Genomic DNA, 17,210 nt, shown 5'->3' with positions numbered 1-17,210 from the left:
GACATAAAATAAATAATTAATTCATAGAAATATCTCCACACACGTCTTTAAAATTAGTCACAATACCTTTTCATGACTCGATCAATTTTTTTAGAGAAATGAGTCATAAACGACAAATAAAAAAATATTAACAGTCAATAGATGTTTCAAGAATACATGATAAAGAATAATTTAGCATAGATTTGATGTGAGTTATACTCAATTAAGCAAATTAGCATAATTCAATTTAATAAAGAATTATTTTATTAAATTATTCAAATATAACTCAATGTATATTAGGATAATAGTTATAATTAGACCATAAAAGTAGTAATTAAGTACTGGATACATCTATATTTCTTTAAGTAAATTAATATATATATTATAAAACAACTAAAATTGATAATTAGAAACAAATATTACGAAATTTAAATCACAGTTATTCCTTTTTTGATTATTTTATTGACAATATATAGGTAACTATTAATTAGATTGCATTTAAATGTTAATAAAAAAATTAAATTATTAATCTCTTCTTACTCTGTAAATTAAAAAATCTGGGGCAGCATAACAATATTATAAGAAATCTTAGTCATCGTAATTTACAAAGGGAGACTACAAACGTATAAGGAATAAATAATAATAATTAATTATCTTTTTAGCACCAGCTTCATCAAATAGAAGAAGGAAATTAAAAGAAAGTGGAAATGAGTATTCATTTTTCAAAGATATCAATGCTCAAAGCTCCCAACTGCAAATTACTATGACAATATCTTAACGTACTAGAGAAGGAATCCAACAATAACCTATAATCTCTATAAAAAGATTTGGACATAATTATTATGTATAATTATTAATCAACGAGAAGCATCACATTACAATTGAGAAATGCATTAAGTATCAAAACCCTTTTTAGAGCAGTATCAGATTGATTTGCATATATTATGTCAAATAAAAAAAAAAAAAAAACAATGTTCGCACAAAAAATTCATTCTGAAGGGGTATTAAATTATTATCAAATATGTGCACCGATACTATAATATGTATGTATTTCCCCGTCACTATGGCTTGGAAATTAAGTTAAAGCTTATTATTGAATTTGATAAAATTAGTTAAAGACTAAGTAGGGGTAATAACATTAAGGTCGATTTTAAAACAATTAAATAAAAGGGCATTATATGTAAATAAGTAAATAAACTCAAAGGTAACCAAGTTTTAACAAACAAACTATTAAAAAGGAAATAACGACGGTGTAAATAAGTAATTTCTTAATAAATAATACTTCGTCCATGAGTTCTCGCTGATTATTTACCAATTGATTAACCTACGGTAGAGAGTTAAACAAACGTTATTATCCAGAAAATAAAAATATTATAATTAATTTAGTAATAAATTACTTTTTTTGATAATAAATCATCACTTTTCTTTAACGAATCATTGCTAGTTTTTGAGGTAGAGTGAGCACTTGTAGGTAAAATAGACTGAATTTTTGGAGGTGAAGGTGCTATAGATACATCTAAACGACATTTTAATCTAAAATCTTCATCTGGAGATGAGGTCTAAATCAAAGAGGGGAAAACGATTATAATTAATCACTTAACATATTGTGAAGCTTTTTCAAAATTACTTTAGCTATTTCAGCAATATCCTCATTAGTCAAACCAGTTTTGTCTGTCTTATACAAAGTTATAAGAAATCTGTCTTTATTGCACTCGATTGAGTTACGGGAAACATAGATCTCCACAAAACAGGATTCATTGGTATCTAAGTTAGCCATACTCGGACGGACTTTATATTTTCCTGGAGATGTTGTTTTGATCTATAAATAGAGTTTTATGAATGAATAATGTGTATTAATGATATACTTTAATATTTTTCTTACCTTAAAGAATGTTGGACCTTCAGATATATTCGTCACTTGGAATTTCCCTAAAAGATTGTCGGCACTATTTTGATGGAATATAATTTCACTAGCTGGATGAATGAGTAAAAGTTTAACTTTTGGAACTGGAATGCTAACTAAAAAAAGGAAGATTATAAGTTATAAGCAAAAATAATAATAATATTTTGGCAATAAAATACTTGGAGAGTGGATTTCAAGGGAAGAATGATCCTTTACTTCGGAAGAAAAAGAAACAGATCTTTTCTTTTCTTCTTCTTGTTGTTGTTCTTTTTCTGGAACAAATTCGTAAATCCAATCATCAAATCCTCCCCAAATACTCAAAACTTGATCTTCTTCGATATATCCTGTTATCGTAGTCTTAGTAATAAATTTGATCTTTTTGACTGCGGGTGGAGGTAGCATTCCTTTAATTATTTTAAAAGCAGCTAAAAATACAAAAAAAAACCTATTAAATTATATTATTGTAAAATATTTATTAACTACAAAATACCATTTAATACCCATGGCATTTCAAAAATGAGAATGTTGTTCAGGTACCAAGGATAGTAGTCCTTGAAGACATTGATCATATACTGAATAAACTCAATATCCATGTTCTTCATCCCTGCAGATGTACAGTCGAAAATCAGAGTAATTTGATTTCCGCCATCCTCTCTTAAATAACAGTACTTTAGACATCTGCTAATATTAAAGATATGTTAGAAAATCAAAATACCTATCAATTCTCTCAAGGAAATATATGAAGAATTTCTTCATTTCGTTCATATTCTCGGTACCCTTATAGTGATTCCTAACAGAAAAAACGAGCAGTCTCTTTCCTTCTTGATCCCTATTTCGCATATAGAGTGCTCCTTTAGTCTTCAAAACCTCTGATATTGTTTTATGGTTCAGATCTAAAAAGACATCCAAATATTAAAGATTGTACTGCAGTGCTTTTGAAATTTTTTGAAGTTAATCTATAAATAAATACAAGGGATATTTACCTATAGATATCAAGACATCAGTTTGTAATATTATCAGTTATCAAAAATAATTAAAATTCATTTCTAAATTTGATAAGGGAACCCTTGAATTTTTTAAATACAATCATAATATTAAATATGATTGAACAATAAGTAAAAATTATGTTTGACCTCGTGTTCCAAAATTCTTCCTCCATTGAAACGTTGAAATAATCATTTGAATAGTGGGTTCCACATAACTTTCCTTTGCTTCACTAACATGCTTACAAAATCGAATGACATATTGATCTTCACCATCAAGACGCTGAACATCTTCTGGATAGAATAAATCTACAAAAACATAAATAGGTATTGAATGATTAATCATGGTATTTTTTCAAACCCTCATACCTTCGCCATTTTGATCAATATGTTTGTGAACTTCGGATCTAATGAAGGCTATTTCTTGAAGAGTGGGCTCACAATTCTCTCCCATTTCTGTCTGAGCACAAACAACTATTTAACACTAACACAAAATAAAAAAATTCAATGAGATTACTCAATGGAAAAAAATATAAAATCATCTTATCAAGGCAAACAAAAATGGAATGGGAAAATACAGATAATTGAAGTATTTTTCTTCATTTGATTTGTGTATATATTTAGAACTTCATCATATCGTTCTTTTAATTCATATACAGCATTATAATAGTTGATTAACTTACAATAAGGGGCATTGCAAATATTATAATGTCTCTGCTAGTGAGCCCCAAATAATTTAAAACATGTTTTGCAATTTACATCAAATGAGTATCATTCATTAAAAAGAGTCTACAACCATTCAGTCATCATTGTGATAAAATAGAGGTCAAAAAGTTCAATATAATAATTCATAATTATTATCGTCTAGTTACCCAATATGAAAAATCAAATGGATTTCTTTACAATATTCAAATGCTTAAACAAATGCAATAAATTACGTCTTCCCTAATTTCATTTCCCTTAATTATAAATTTTGTTTTATAAAGCTAATGCTTCATTTTCATCTAAGTCGTATGTCAAGTTTTATAAAAAAAAAAATTGTGAGAAAACGTAATTAAATGACATGAACATGATATTAAAATTATAATTTTTTTATATTTATAAATGCCTTGTAGTTATTTGTAACTACTAACTTGCATCTTACCTAAAACGAAGAAGCCTAAGCGTTTTGCAATTAATAATAAAAGAATAAAGTACTTTATTATAATATGATGTTGAAGAATATGCAGCTTCTCAAGTCTCATCCAGTGTTTACGTTCGCCACATAATAATTGACACTTCATATATTTTTTTTTATTTATGTTGCTGTATTAAAAAATATCATCGATCTTTCGCAATACTAAAGCGCCCTCTCTATCAATATTTCACAATTACATAATATAAAAGTATCATAGATCATTTCAAACTTGTTCATCTAGCTAGCTTTTAATTCCGTTCTCATAATTATATTTATATTTCATTTATTAATACGAATAATATGTAGAGGTGGAACATACCATCAAAAAATAGTACATTCACTATATTTATGTATTTAATGGAACTATTAAGGCACATATTAAGTAATATTAGTTACTCGAGTGTTCATGCCATAACTATTACTTAAGTCATATTGGTATACCATTTTTTTATAATGATTTGCTTTGCATGGAATATTGAATCGAATAAAAGCTTATACTTTTTGGGTGAATTGATAGTATTCACGTCGATATTTTGAAATAAACAAAGATGTAGTAGTAGTGTATTTTCATTTCAGCTGTTTTCATTAATTCTCAATAGAAAACCTATGTATTTCTATGTAACCTATTTAATAACTGGATACTCGATAGGCAAAGAAAATGAGTGTCAACCGTCAGTTGTTATTTTATGTTATATCAATGTAATAAAAACACAGGAGTTGTAGTATTTATGTAGTATTCAAGTATCAACAGCTGAAAGACGAATTGCTCTTTTTCTTCTTTTTATATTTTAACGAGGACCCACTCGATCAATAATAATTAATAACTGAATAATGTATTGGTGAACAGAAACTTTTTTTCTTCGCTAGAGGTACTGTTTAGTAATTATTTGGAGATATAATTATAAGTTAGGATGTTAACTAATATATTTCCTTTTTTAGAAGATGTTCATTAGAAGTCTGGAAGACGGAATAAACTTAAATACATAAAATTTTTATAATATGGAATTTTGTTAACCCAATAATTTGTTTCTTCTAGTTCAAAGATTATGACGTTTGTACTTTTTTCATATATAATTAATGTAAAAGTATATATTTTATATTAGAATATGGAGTCGAAGTCAAGTCTCGAGTCCAAGTTCCACCCCTGAAAATAATTGGGCATTGTATTTTAAATGATACATTTATTATTATAATAACAATAAATTAATCATAAATATAAAAATGTTTTCGATTAAAAAGCTTGTATAGAATATATTTTTCAGCATGGAATTGCTACAGATATTACCTTTAACATTTTTCTACAAGACAATTAGAAAAAATTACCAAAAGTAATGTTAAGATCTAACATTTCATACGTTAAAGTTAGGAGTAATCTTTTTGGCTAAGTATGTACAATATATATAACGTAAATCCTTAGTAGAGTGGATCGAAGGGTTGAATGATGATTAATAATATTAATATTAGACGGTATTGTGTGCGTACGATAGTCATTTTTTCATTAAGTATTATGAATTTATGTCACATTTTGCAACTTGGTTTAAAGCTTTAGTGCATCCAATTATTAAATAGGTCGGTGAAGTAAAATTCTGATTAAAAGCAGCTGACTGTATTATAAACTTATTAAGGATATTGATGTTTATATTAATTTATGTAATAATAATGTATATAATAACCAAAATCCATTGGTAAAGAAATCTTTATTTCTCTTTATAAATTATATATAGTCACCTTGGTGTCTAGAGTCCTTTAAGTATATGTTTTTCATTTTTTCAGTCGAGGTTGGGAGTAGATAAAAAGCTCGACGTTTTTATTTATTTAATAGTGGAATAGTGTCTGTCTCGAAGTTTTGCAAAGGTAAAGAAGAAGTGATCCGTTGTATCACTTTTTTCCTTTTTTTTCTCTCTCTTTTTTTCTCGATTTCCTTTTTCCGGTCTTTTCGTTACTGCGGCCCGTAAGTTTTGTCACGTTTTTTATCTTTAATTTGGGTACTAGTCCCTAATCTCAAGTGTTTTTCCGTATTCATCCTTATATCCTACTATTTCTATTGTAGTAAAGTGAACACTCATTCAAAATGCCGTCAAAGCGTAACCAAATGGTGCCAAATGAGCACTTCCACAAGGATTGGCAACGTTATGTTAAAACCTGGTTCAACCAGCCCGCTCGTAAGGAACGTCGCCGAAAGGCTCGTATGGCCAAGGCCTCTAAGATCTCTCCAAGACCTATGGAAAGTTTGAGACCCGTTGTTCGATGTCCTACTAATAGATACAACGTCAAGTCTCGTATCGGAAGAGGATTCACTCTCGAGGAACTCAAGGCTGCTGGACTCGCCAAGAAATACGTAATTCAATTCTTAAATTTCATGACAATGGCAATGGAGTGGGATTCACCCTTGAATCCTTGAATCACTGCTCCTTTGTTTTCAAGTACCCTTTAAACCTTTTTGTTTATTGAGGTGGAATTTTCTTATGTATTTCATTTCTAATTCCTTCCCATTTTTTTATTTCTAGGCCCAAACTATTGGAATTAGCGTAGATCACCGTAGACGCAACAAATCTGTTGAGTCCCTCCAATACAATGTTCAACGTTTGAAGGAGTACCAATCGAAATTAATTCTCTTCCCCATTAAGGCCAATAAGCCACGCAAGGGCGATTCTACTCCTGAAGAGATTAAGAAGGCTACGCAATTCGTTGGTACCGTTTCTCCCGTTGCTAAGAGTGGAAAGAGAGTCAAGGCTATGGAAGTTACTGATGACCTTAAGAAATTCAAGGCCTTCCACTCCATCAGACAAGCTCGTGCTGTCGCACGTTTGTGGGGTATCCGTGCTAAGAAAGCCAGAGAGGCAGAGGCCGATGATATGTCTAAGCCCAAGAAATAAACTATTCTTTCAACACTCGAATAAAAACTAATATGTTCTATATAAATGATAGACTTTTTTTTCTATTGGTGATCAAAATAACTTCGTTAGGCAATATCTGGTTTTCGATTTGTTTTCCTTTTTCATTATATTCTTTATGTATCTGATGTACTGTTGATTACAGTATTTGTATTGAAGGGATTCACGCTAGCGAGTAACCCTTTTCAAAATTGTCTGTTATGAGTTTCTTAATTTGGTGAAGGGAGCCTCTTCAAATCTTCTTGTCAAGTGATGGAGTTGAATTAAACTTTTTCCCAATTCTGTATAGTAAAAAAATTGAAAGTAGTAAGTAAATCCACTTAAGTCTGTTGTTGGCGACCTGTGGCTCTTCAATGCCTCCTAGTGCATCACTATAGTTTTAAAGATGTATCGAGGGAACTTAGTTAATTTATCTTCTATTCGTTATATAATTTAGTTAGGCGAATTTTTTCCACTCAGAAGCAGTTAATTTGTTACTAGAACAAACGTTAATATGGGGTAAAATCTGTCTAGTAAATTTTGTGATGCCCTCGTTAAACAATTTGTGGCTTTAATTTAAGTCTGCGCAGTCATTGCAGCTCATTTAGCAAAAATAAAAAATGTTTTTTTAAAAAGATAAATGGGATTAGTTCTTATAATACACGTGTTTCGTATGATTTTTCAGTAACGTGGTGACCATTTCATTTCTCTCGAGAAATTCAAAATTGAACTAGGATTCATATTTGTAAATAGTTAGTACTCTAATATTGAGGTTAGAGACTCTTTTTCAATCAGTTATGAAGTCAATAAGTGTAGTTAACGTAATGGTGGAGTTGATAGCGTGGAACTGGAGTCTTATAATGTTAATTAAGAAGCCCATAACTATATTTGATGAATACTGTGAAAACTAGTATTTCTCTTTTTTATCACATTAACGTAACAAAAATTTAATTACGTTATGAATATCTTCATTCTTTAAAGCGCCAATAGCTCATAACCATAAGTCAGTCCACGATATAAAAAGTTCTTAATTTTTAATGTCTCCATATTGATTAGATCAAGGAAATTTATAGTTTTACCTTGTACGTATGTGAATATCTATTGAGTTGTCGAGATATTTATCCACCCTATTGGTTCAAATGGATTAATATAAAGGTGAATGTGTATTATATTATCTACTACCTTGGCATAAGTATTCAATGAATCCATCTGACCTAGGAAATTAAAATCAACTACTTAATATATATAATTTCCTTTTTGAAGAGCGATTGGGTATCGAAATTAACCACGTTGATTTCAAGGGATTCATTTTTCCTTTGAACGCATCCAGTGAGCTACATTGCTCATATGATCATTAAAAACTTGTGTTCTCTTATAACTCGAGATATATCCATCCTCCAAGTAGAGTATATTGTAGATCATTCTTCTTCTTACAAATAAAAAGTTGATTAAAACAATAATTAGACTCGTATGATTGATAATAATAGGCTATATTTCTTTTCAATTTATTTATTGACCTTTGTGCTACAATAAAATCTAAAGTATTTAAATAATATGAAGTTTTATAATTTTATCTTTCCCCAACATAATTAAATAAGCTTAGTTTCGTCTTAAAAACAATTATTGAATAAATAAAAGTAATGATTACTAACAACGTAGTGCTGACTCGGGCTTTCGACTAAATACGAAATATCAAAAAAATAAGTTAAGGGTTAATGATTATCATTACTACTTTGAGGGCATAAGTACATACTTGCCGATTATACGTATAAAGAGACCGTATGATAAAATAACTTTCTTAAATTCAGAACCTTGAAAACATTAATAAAAATCAGGATTGTATTTTCCATTCCTTATAATAAGCTAAGTAATTGAATAGTTCACAAAAATCTAATATAAATCGATTGTCAATAAATGAAAATTCAAAATAATAATTTTTTTGGGTTGGTAAGTAGAGAATCGTCCCCTCTCTTTTTAATGTTACAAAAATATAGTCTCAAATTTACCAAAATTTAAATTTAGATATCTGTAAGTACTCAGTATATGACTTGAGGGTATTGTTATTGATAATAAAATGCATAAAATTGCTTGCTGAAGAGTTAAAATGTCTATGGAAATAAATATGGGCCTATCCAATAATATTATTTACAGAACAAAAACTATAATAGCTTGAAGATTTTGTGTGTGGACTGTTCAGTATAATGAACAACTTCTAATAATAATAAATGACGAAACCGTATTGGCTACTATCTCTTGGCTCACGTATATGCATCCAGTGGAAAATTTCATGTATTTAAGATTTACACTTTTTTATACAACTTTTCGACATGATTTTTTATCCATTAAAAAGCATAATAGGCCCGATGTTAAAGTCAATAGAAATTGATGCCAAATAGCATGGGTACGGTAGTTGGGACCGTGAAAAGGATCTGAGATTGCCGGACATAAAATAGAGTTTACGTTGGCTAAAGTCCAGATGCCAATGGGTTGAAGGAGAGCATAATGAAACCAGCCCCATGTACCATAAGAAATACTTATCCACGAAAGGCGTTGTTTCAACGAGCTGGGTGTAGTGTAAGAACCGGAGAGAATGAAATATACTGGATTAATTAAAAGGAAAATATGTTCAAGCCAGAAAACGGAAACTTCTCCAGATAAAAAGCGGGTATTCGTCACAGGAAAGAGTATAGCCATAACGGGTCCATGTAGAAGACATAAATGGATTCTATAATTAAATAAAAGTGATACTTTAATCAATATTATTGATGAATTTGATGTCAATAAAAATAAGGCATAACAATGTATATATATATATATAGAAAAGATGTATATGAGAATCTGTCAGGGATGTAACAAGTCATTAATTTGCAGGTGTGAGTCAAGTCTAGAGTGGCTAAAGGTGGTCTTTTAACCAGCCAATATAAACAAGTCACGAATCACATTCAATGTGCCTTATTCCAAATGTCCCTTGTTACTAAATCAATTCCATTATGTATTTAAAATACTGTTATCAAAGTAATCTAAATGAAACTTTATTAATTATCATTGACGATTGCTCGGATAGCTCAATGAACAATGTAGAATTATACAGAGTACGACAGTAGTTTAAGACCCAAGAAATGAGATAATACCTACTGACTTGATAAGTAGATAACTAATTATCAAAAATCTAGTGGCAATGTAATTATTTTCCTTTAATATTGGAAACGAGATATGTGCTACTATTTTAACATAAAATTGACACAGTGAATATATAGAAAAAGTGATTTTTAATAACAAATGAAATAAAATTACTAAAAACAAGGGAGTCGTGACTTTGGAGCAAAAATTTCTCGAAATGAATGCACAAATCGTTGTGAAATTTGATTTCCATGAAATATGCATTCCGTTGCTATGAAAGGGTTTTAAAACTTTTGACCCTATTTTTCAATTTATACATAATTTTTTATCTGTATCCGTAATGTTTTTTTCTTTTCTTTTATTTGAGACTTGAATCACTTTTCTAGTCACTGATAAGGAAACTCCAAGTCGGATCACAACTCACGAAATTCAAGACTCGATTCCCATATCTTTTCAATCTATACATAATTTGTTACTTCTTGTGTGTATATGTTATACAAATTTGCGTCTAAATATCTATTTGAAGAAATAGTTGTTGCTAAGGTAAAGTAAAGTAAAAAGTGAGTCATGAGATTTCCTTCAATCCACTAACTTAGACTAAGTATGTAAATAGGAGAAGGAATAACCTGTAAAGACCCGTCGTGATTTTGGAAGGAGGTAATGCCAACAAAATGATTTGAAGTAGAAGGAGGAGATGACAAGGATTAAAGCAGAAAACCACTTGGTTGGAAGCCAACTTATAGGTCACTTCCATCCCAAACACGAAGCTGGATGCAGCTAGGAGAAGGGGTCTTAGGAGGGAATCCTCATATTTTTTCTTTTTGGATGTTATGGGTGTATTCTCCAGAGAAGAAAACCCCCAAATGAGAGCTAGAGTGGAGAGTCCAGCACCAATGCCGGACTCAGTCCAACGGCGTTCCTTAGAACTGAATTGTAGGCAGTCAGGTCCCCCATTACCTGAGAGACGAAAGTCAACTCCAGCTACGAATAGGTCATTAAGTGACATGATTCCCTCTTCCACTTGGAACTTCCTCTATTCGCATCCTCCTTCTACCAATCGATGGATGCACCCGAGTTCTCCTCCACTTGCTAAGAGTCCGTTTCTATGTACTGGCAGTGGCACTGCTAGGCGCTAGTTTACTCAGTAGTCAGTAGTCAGTAGATAGTGGTCGCTCCTTTAATTCACTGTTCAGCTCAATCCAACACGTCATTCTTATTCAGAGGTTGCGTGAACAATGTGTCAACAATTTTCTTTGAGTGCTCCTCTCCTATACAGATATTCAGAAATCAGACGATTCTTCAGAAAAAATCTTTCGTCAATGCTTTAAACTATTAAATATGCTTCCTGTAATTATTCTCAGAAACACAGTTCCTAAATCCAGATGGGGGGTTTGTACTTACTTGACTGAGGCCCACAAAGCTCAGAAACTTTGGGATGAGCGACTAAATTCCAAAATATTTGAAAAAATCAAAATGGAAGACTTCTACTTTGAGATGGATCGGAAATTCAATCGAGAGAAAAGAGGATCTCACATCGATATGGATATTTTTGCAAATGCTGTGACTTCTGTGACTCAATGTGATCCCTTAGAGGATTTACTTCATCGTTTCCGGAGGACACCTCAGTCATTTAAGGTGTGATATAAAGCCGGCATTTGATTTTAATATTTAATTGTTAATAATGAAATTGAATTTTGTTTTCCTAACACTGAGCAGACTCTTCCATCCACGCATCATGCTGTTGTCCGAGCCTATCTTTCCTTAGGAAAGACGGAGGAGCTACTTAGGATGTTAGATGACCGTTTAAATTTTGGACTCTTTTTGGATCCCTATTCAACGATTCTACTTCTTGACTCCTTTCTTGTGGACAAAAATTATCGAAGTGCTGCAAAAGTGGCTAGTCATATTATGCTTCAAGAAGAGATCGATCAAGAATTTGCACTTGCTCGCTCTATGGCTATATACGGAGCCTTAAAATATGCACTTACGGACATCAACGATCAAAAAACAATCCCATGGGATCCTATACAGTATTCAGAGAAAAAGGAGCCTGAAGAAGAAATTAAAATTCGTGTTGAATATTTGGATCCAGTCTACAATGATGATCATTTTGACTTGATTAAAGGGGATGATATAGTTGGGAAAACGCTTATGTTCTTGGGTAAAAACTCCAATGATGATATTTTGAAGAATTCTTTAATTGTACTAGCTTGTGCTTTGAGAGGTCAAAACATTCCAGAAAGTGGGCCTGTGTCTAGTTGTATTTCCAAACGACTACAGGAGCTATTGGAAGATGAAATTTTTTCCAATTTAAAATTTGAAGAGTTTGATATCTTTCAGTATTTAGATCAATGTATTGTACAGGATCTTGAATCTCTTCATTTCGATTTGAAATTGAAAGAACTGTATATAAAGTGGGATAGTGTTCGTGAGAATGAGTTAAGGAAGCAGTACGATTCTTATATGCGAGAACATCGATTAGACGAGATTGAAAGAAAAAAGAAGTTACTACAGGAAAAAGAAGAAACACTTTTCTTCTTTGATAATGTTAAAAAGATGGACTTACTAAAAGAAGAAAAACTTTTGGAGTGGAGGAAGAAATTACCTCGAAAATCTGATAAACCAATCAAACTTAAGCCTAAACAAGCTGTAGCCCAGGATTATAAACCTCCTAAAATTATTTAATTCTTGTTAGTTAAAATATGAATAAATACATTCTGTCTCTAGATATTTAAAACAAACTTTTAAAATGATTTTTATATCTAAAATTACGGAAAAAATATAATGAATGTGGTGCGTCAACATTAAAACTATCTTGCACCAAAGTCGAGAAAAGGAGAAAATCCCAAGTATTTTTTTTACTTCATACATAGAGACATACCAATATTTCCTAAACATATTCGAGTCAATTATAGGCTTTTGTATTCAAATTTCTAGGATGAGTTGAGATACTGTAGAATGTTAACTATAGTTTTCATTTCGCTTAAGCGATCCTATATTGATCCTGATATGGCCTTTCAAATAAAATTGTCAATTCAATTTGTGGCACCATCAAGGGATTTATCAGAATAATTTGTTGATAAAAATTAAAGATTAATTTGTCAAAGAAAACGAATCATTCTAGCCTGCTTACGTATGACGGGCAACATATGACATTGTAAGAGAACAAATAATTCACAATTTTATATTATGAATTAAATGACTCCAATTTTGATTGGTCCTCTGGACAGACAGTTCTGTGGGAGACCTTACCTTATTGACTTGATTGATATTAAGATTGCAAATGCAAACTAATAAATGCAAATTATTGGTGTATACAATTCGAGGATTACCATGTCTTGCGTCGCATTTGGTTGCAAAACCAAGTATGCTGTTGGCAATTCAATTTCATATCTTCATTTTCCGACCAAGGATCCAGAGAAGTGCAGACAAGGGGTAAGGAATCTCAAGCGAGATGACTTTACTCCCAAAAAGTTTTCGAGAATTTGTTCGGAACATTTTACTCTGGAATCCTTCAATCGGACTCTGGACGTTGTAAGGGTGAGAAAAAAATGCGCTTCCTACTCTATTCGAAGCACTCCCGCCTGGCCTTCAAGAAGAAGCTGTAAGAACTCTCCGAAAACGCAAGTCTCCTACATGGAGGTCCTCCTCACCTCCTAAAAAAAGGTCAAACCATCTCCTGGACTCGAGATAGATCCTTCCCCCTTTCAAGCTACGGAAAATATGCAATTGAATCATCCTTATTCTCTCCCATCAGCTCAAGTCATTAAGGAGAAGCTTGAATGGCAAATGAATATGATTTCCGAGCTTGCAGACCGTTCTAAAAAATACAGATGTCAACGGAATACAATCTCCAAGAAGTTAGAAAACTTGGTTGACGTTCTGAAAAACCTGAGGTCCAAGAGAATCAGAAGAGGCTTTACTCATTCTTGATACAATATCTGACGTACGTAAAAACCTTTTAAAAAGGATGCAAATCGGAAGTGGTATAAAGGAAAGTCGCAGTAGCTACTCACCTGAGCTCCGAGCATTTGCTTTGACATTGCCATTCTACTCGACAAAAGCATGTAGTTATGTAAGAAAGACCTTTTAACTTATGCCTACATAGTCTTAGTACCATTCGAATGGGGATAGTGATCCGGGTATTACTCAGTCTTCCTTTCATATTCTTAAATCGAAGGCCAATAAAGCTCTCGAATTTAAAGAATAAATTCTAGTCAATTTGACATTAGACAAAATTTTTCAGTTTTCAAAAAAATTCAATGGAATTTCGAAACAGATTCTTTTTAAGAATCAATGATTCTAAGGTCTTAAATATCATGTGTATATTATATTTGTACTTTCTAAAAATAAATAGTAGCAAAGATTGTTGTAATAAAATGAGTCTAGTTTATTGTTGGTTCGGATGCAACATGACTTCTCAAAGAACACTGACTTTATTGTATAAAATTTGTTATAAATGAGAAGGATAAGGTCACGGAGCATGATGTAAGTGAGTTTAGATGCTGAACGTTGAAAGTGTAAGAGTGCTTTAACTAAAAAAAGGATTCCGATTATAGGCATTAACAGACGACATAGTACATAAACGAATTTGGATTAAAAGGTCAAGGAGAAGAACTTGAATCTTATCCTTATCTTAAGCCTTGTACAGCTTCGAAAATATCGTTGTGCCTCCAATGTTCGAAGCGAGAGAGAAGTCTCCTATATATCTTCAAATACAAATTATACGTACCTAAGATGGCTGACGACAGCTGACGGTTGACTCTCCTTTTCTTTGCAAGTATCCAGTTATTTTATAGATCGGTGGCGCTAACCCTCACAAGATGCATGTAAACATTTGACCGCTATCGGATCATTAGTTTCTGAATTTTAGCATTTTGAGTGAAGATTGAGTTGACGATTCAGAGCAATGTTTGAAGATGATCAATCGTAATAAACCCAAGTTTTTGCGTCGATATATGACAATGGATGAAACATGGCTCCATCATTTTACTCCGAAGTCCAATCAACAGTCATCCGAGTGGACTGCACACGATGAATCCGCTCCAAAGCGTTGGAAAATGCAACAGTCGGCTGGCAAGGTTATGGCGTCTGTATTTTGGGATGCCCATGGAATAATTTTCATTGACTACCTTGAAAAAGGATGGTTCATCAACAACGACTATTACATAGTGTTATTGGATCGTATGGAAGGCGATATTGCCGAAAAACGGCCACTTTTGAAGAAATAGAAAGTGCTGCTTCACCAAGATGCACCTTGTCACAAGTCAGTGAAAACGATAGCAAAAATCCATGAATTGGGCTTCGAATGGCTTCCTCATCCACCGTATTCTCCAGATCTGGCCCCCAGAAACTATTTCCTGTTCTCAAAAGAATGCTCGCTGGGAAGAAATTTTCGTCGAATGAAGAGGTAATTCAATTGACCTGTTATATTGCTGTCTTTTTTTTTAATTTCACTATAAAAATTGTCATATGTTATTAGGGGTTTTCCAAGATAAACTACCTTTCAATACTCTAACTATTTTTTTTAAAACGTCTTCTACCGATCCAATATAATTTATTTTTTGTAGACCAACCTTTACTGCAAGACCAGTACAGAGACAGAATTAGTTGAAATAATAACGATATCAGACCGTTCTAGGATTTTCCGACCCAACAATAGTATTTATTCATTCTATCCTTAGGACTATTCCAGATTCCCATTTTAGTAGATTATTAGGTACTGACCTTCAATATATCTAAACTTAATTATATTGATCCAACTTATTGAAAAATCTATTTTAGCATTGTTTTTTAAAGAAAAAAAAGCTCAATGTTTGAAGAAGAGATTTGATAGATGTTCACTAAGTTTAGATTTGGAATCCTAAGGATTATTTCCCTGTTGAATTAATTAAATGACTGGTCTAAAATATATATGAAACTTAAATACATTGATCCTATCTAAGGGGAAATCTATTTTAGCACTATTTTTTAAAATTGATAAGTATTGGTATTTTTTTTTTTTTGGTATTAAGTATTAAAACTTCAAATCCATTTTAAATACGTGATTAGAACGGTACAAGGAAAACTCTCATAGGGAAAATTACCCGTATTTTGTTCTAACTTCATTATGAATAATAACACATTATAAATTAGCTTAATATTATTTATGACAAATATTTAAACATATTTATTTGTTCCAACCCCAAAAGGAGTTCATATAAATGTGTGAGTAATATTATCCCAATACAATTTCCTTGTGATTTTTTAGATTTAATCAAATCCTCTAAGAAATGGATAGAGAGAATTGGTTAAGAGGGGGGATAAATAGCTTAGGGTTGATTAAAATATGGTTGAATACACTCCGCCCTCGGACTGGTCCGGGGGTAGTTAAAGGGTTCATTGGATTATGTGATGCTTTTGTGGTGGTTTTTAAGGATCCAGGGGTACCCTCGAGGTAACCTATAGTACGTCCTCGCAAAAACTATTGCTTGGAATTATTTTTTGAAATTAGAGGGGTTTCCTTGGATGTATGTGATGCTTTTTAACTATCAAACACTATCCCTGAGACAACAGCTAACTGGAGGGTATTGAATTAGTTTGTGGTGTTAGAGGGGTTCCTTGGATGTATTGGACACTGCCCCGGTACACTGGCCAATCCTGTTATGTATTTAATATTCCAAGGGGCAAGAGTATTCAACCATATTTTAAGAGGCCCTAAGCTATTTATTATCCCTCCTTCCTCTTCCTATGTAATATTGAAATAATATTACGCACACTTGAAGGTACTCCCAGGGGGGATGGAACAAACAAATATGTTTAGATATTTGTCATAAATAATATTAACCAAATTTAAAATGTGTTATTATTCATCATCAAGGTTGATCAAAAAACGTGCAATTTTCTCCAGGGCAGTTTTTCGCACATGGATTAGAACTTCCTTATTCTACTTATGAATGCTTTCAATTACGTGGTACAGAAAGGCGAAATTTAATTAAATTTTGTGCCTATGTTATAAGATGAATATATTTTATAACTTATTATTACGTCATATTTTTACATTAATTCTTCCAACTCCTTTAATCAATGGTAGGGCAGTATTGCTTATCATTTATGTGACGTGAAAAATATCTTACCTTAATATAGGTACAAAAATCTTATTACTCTATATGTTGTCCTTATTTTTTTCCAAAACT

The 17,210-nt window shown here is 31.8% G+C and overlaps 4 protein-coding genes and 1 long non-coding RNA gene across 12 annotated transcripts; 3 read left to right on the top strand and 2 right to left on the bottom strand.

Annotated features, from left to right (window-relative positions):
• Positions 1 to 313: 313 nt before the first annotated feature.
• On the bottom strand, positions 314 to 4,868 carry LOC121118390 (motile sperm domain-containing protein 2). Of its 7 annotated transcripts, none has more exons than XR_011780229.1 (11): positions 4,010 to 4,269; positions 3,235 to 3,349; positions 3,016 to 3,174; positions 2,598 to 2,775; positions 2,373 to 2,536; positions 2,062 to 2,307; positions 1,862 to 1,998; positions 1,607 to 1,798; positions 1,377 to 1,538; positions 763 to 1,303; positions 314 to 536 (listed from the first exon to the last, which is right to left on the bottom strand). XR_011780229.1 is itself a non-coding variant. In XM_040712967.2 (11 exons), exons 1-10 carry the CDS (start codon positions 4,146 to 4,148, stop codon positions 786 to 788), a joined length of 1,491 nt encoding a protein of 496 aa, XP_040568901.1. In that variant the 5' UTR covers positions 4,149 to 4,200; the 3' UTR covers positions 314 to 536; positions 763 to 785. The 7 variants fall into 7 exon arrangements, 5 of the variants coding, with proteins under 5 accessions (XP_040568901.1, XP_040568903.1, XP_071744771.1 ...); XR_005864427.2 differs by having other exon boundaries at positions 3,235 to 3,339; positions 4,010 to 4,200; XM_040712967.2 differs by having other exon boundaries at positions 763 to 794; positions 3,235 to 3,339; positions 4,010 to 4,200.
• Positions 4,778 to 5,280, top strand: LOC121118394 (uncharacterized). Its single transcript, XR_011780230.1, has 3 exons — positions 4,778 to 4,911; positions 4,982 to 5,093; positions 5,146 to 5,280. It is a non-coding gene; the product is annotated as an uncharacterized lncRNA (long non-coding RNA).
• Positions 5,281 to 5,851: 571 nt separating this feature from the next.
• RpL13 (ribosomal protein L13) lies at positions 5,852 to 6,964 on the top strand. 2 transcript variants are annotated; one of them, XM_040712972.2, is made up of 3 exons: positions 5,852 to 5,993; positions 6,093 to 6,380; positions 6,550 to 6,964. In XM_040712972.2, exons 2-3 carry the CDS (start codon positions 6,114 to 6,116, stop codon positions 6,916 to 6,918), a joined length of 636 nt encoding a protein of 211 aa, XP_040568906.1. In that variant the 5' UTR covers positions 5,852 to 5,993; positions 6,093 to 6,113; the 3' UTR covers positions 6,919 to 6,964. The 2 variants fall into 2 exon arrangements, with proteins under 2 accessions (XP_040568906.1, XP_071744772.1); XM_071888671.1 differs by having other exon boundaries at positions 5,989 to 6,027.
• Positions 6,965 to 8,389: 1,425 nt separating this feature from the next.
• On the bottom strand, positions 8,390 to 11,041 carry LOC121118392 (transmembrane protein 164). The gene is made up of 2 exons (XM_040712971.2): positions 10,662 to 11,041; positions 8,390 to 9,640 (listed from the first exon to the last, which is right to left on the bottom strand). Exons 1-2 carry the CDS (start codon positions 11,039 to 11,041, stop codon positions 9,226 to 9,228), a joined length of 795 nt encoding a protein of 264 aa, XP_040568905.1. The 3' UTR covers positions 8,390 to 9,225.
• Positions 11,042 to 11,251: 210 nt separating this feature from the next.
• On the top strand, positions 11,252 to 12,776 carry LOC121118391 (uncharacterized). The gene is made up of 2 exons (XM_040712970.2): positions 11,252 to 11,670; positions 11,752 to 12,776. Exons 1-2 carry the CDS (start codon positions 11,374 to 11,376, stop codon positions 12,718 to 12,720), a joined length of 1,266 nt encoding a protein of 421 aa, XP_040568904.1. The 5' UTR covers positions 11,252 to 11,373; the 3' UTR covers positions 12,721 to 12,776.
• The last annotated feature ends 4,434 nt before the right edge of the window (positions 12,777 to 17,210 follow it).

Source organism: Lepeophtheirus salmonis, chromosome 5, assembly GCF_016086655.4.
Source record: "Lepeophtheirus salmonis chromosome 5, UVic_Lsal_1.4, whole genome shotgun sequence".
In the NCBI taxonomy this organism is placed as follows: domain Eukaryota; kingdom Metazoa; phylum Arthropoda; class Copepoda; order Siphonostomatoida; family Caligidae; genus Lepeophtheirus; species Lepeophtheirus salmonis.
This window is presented reverse-complemented; position numbering and strand designations above follow the sequence as displayed.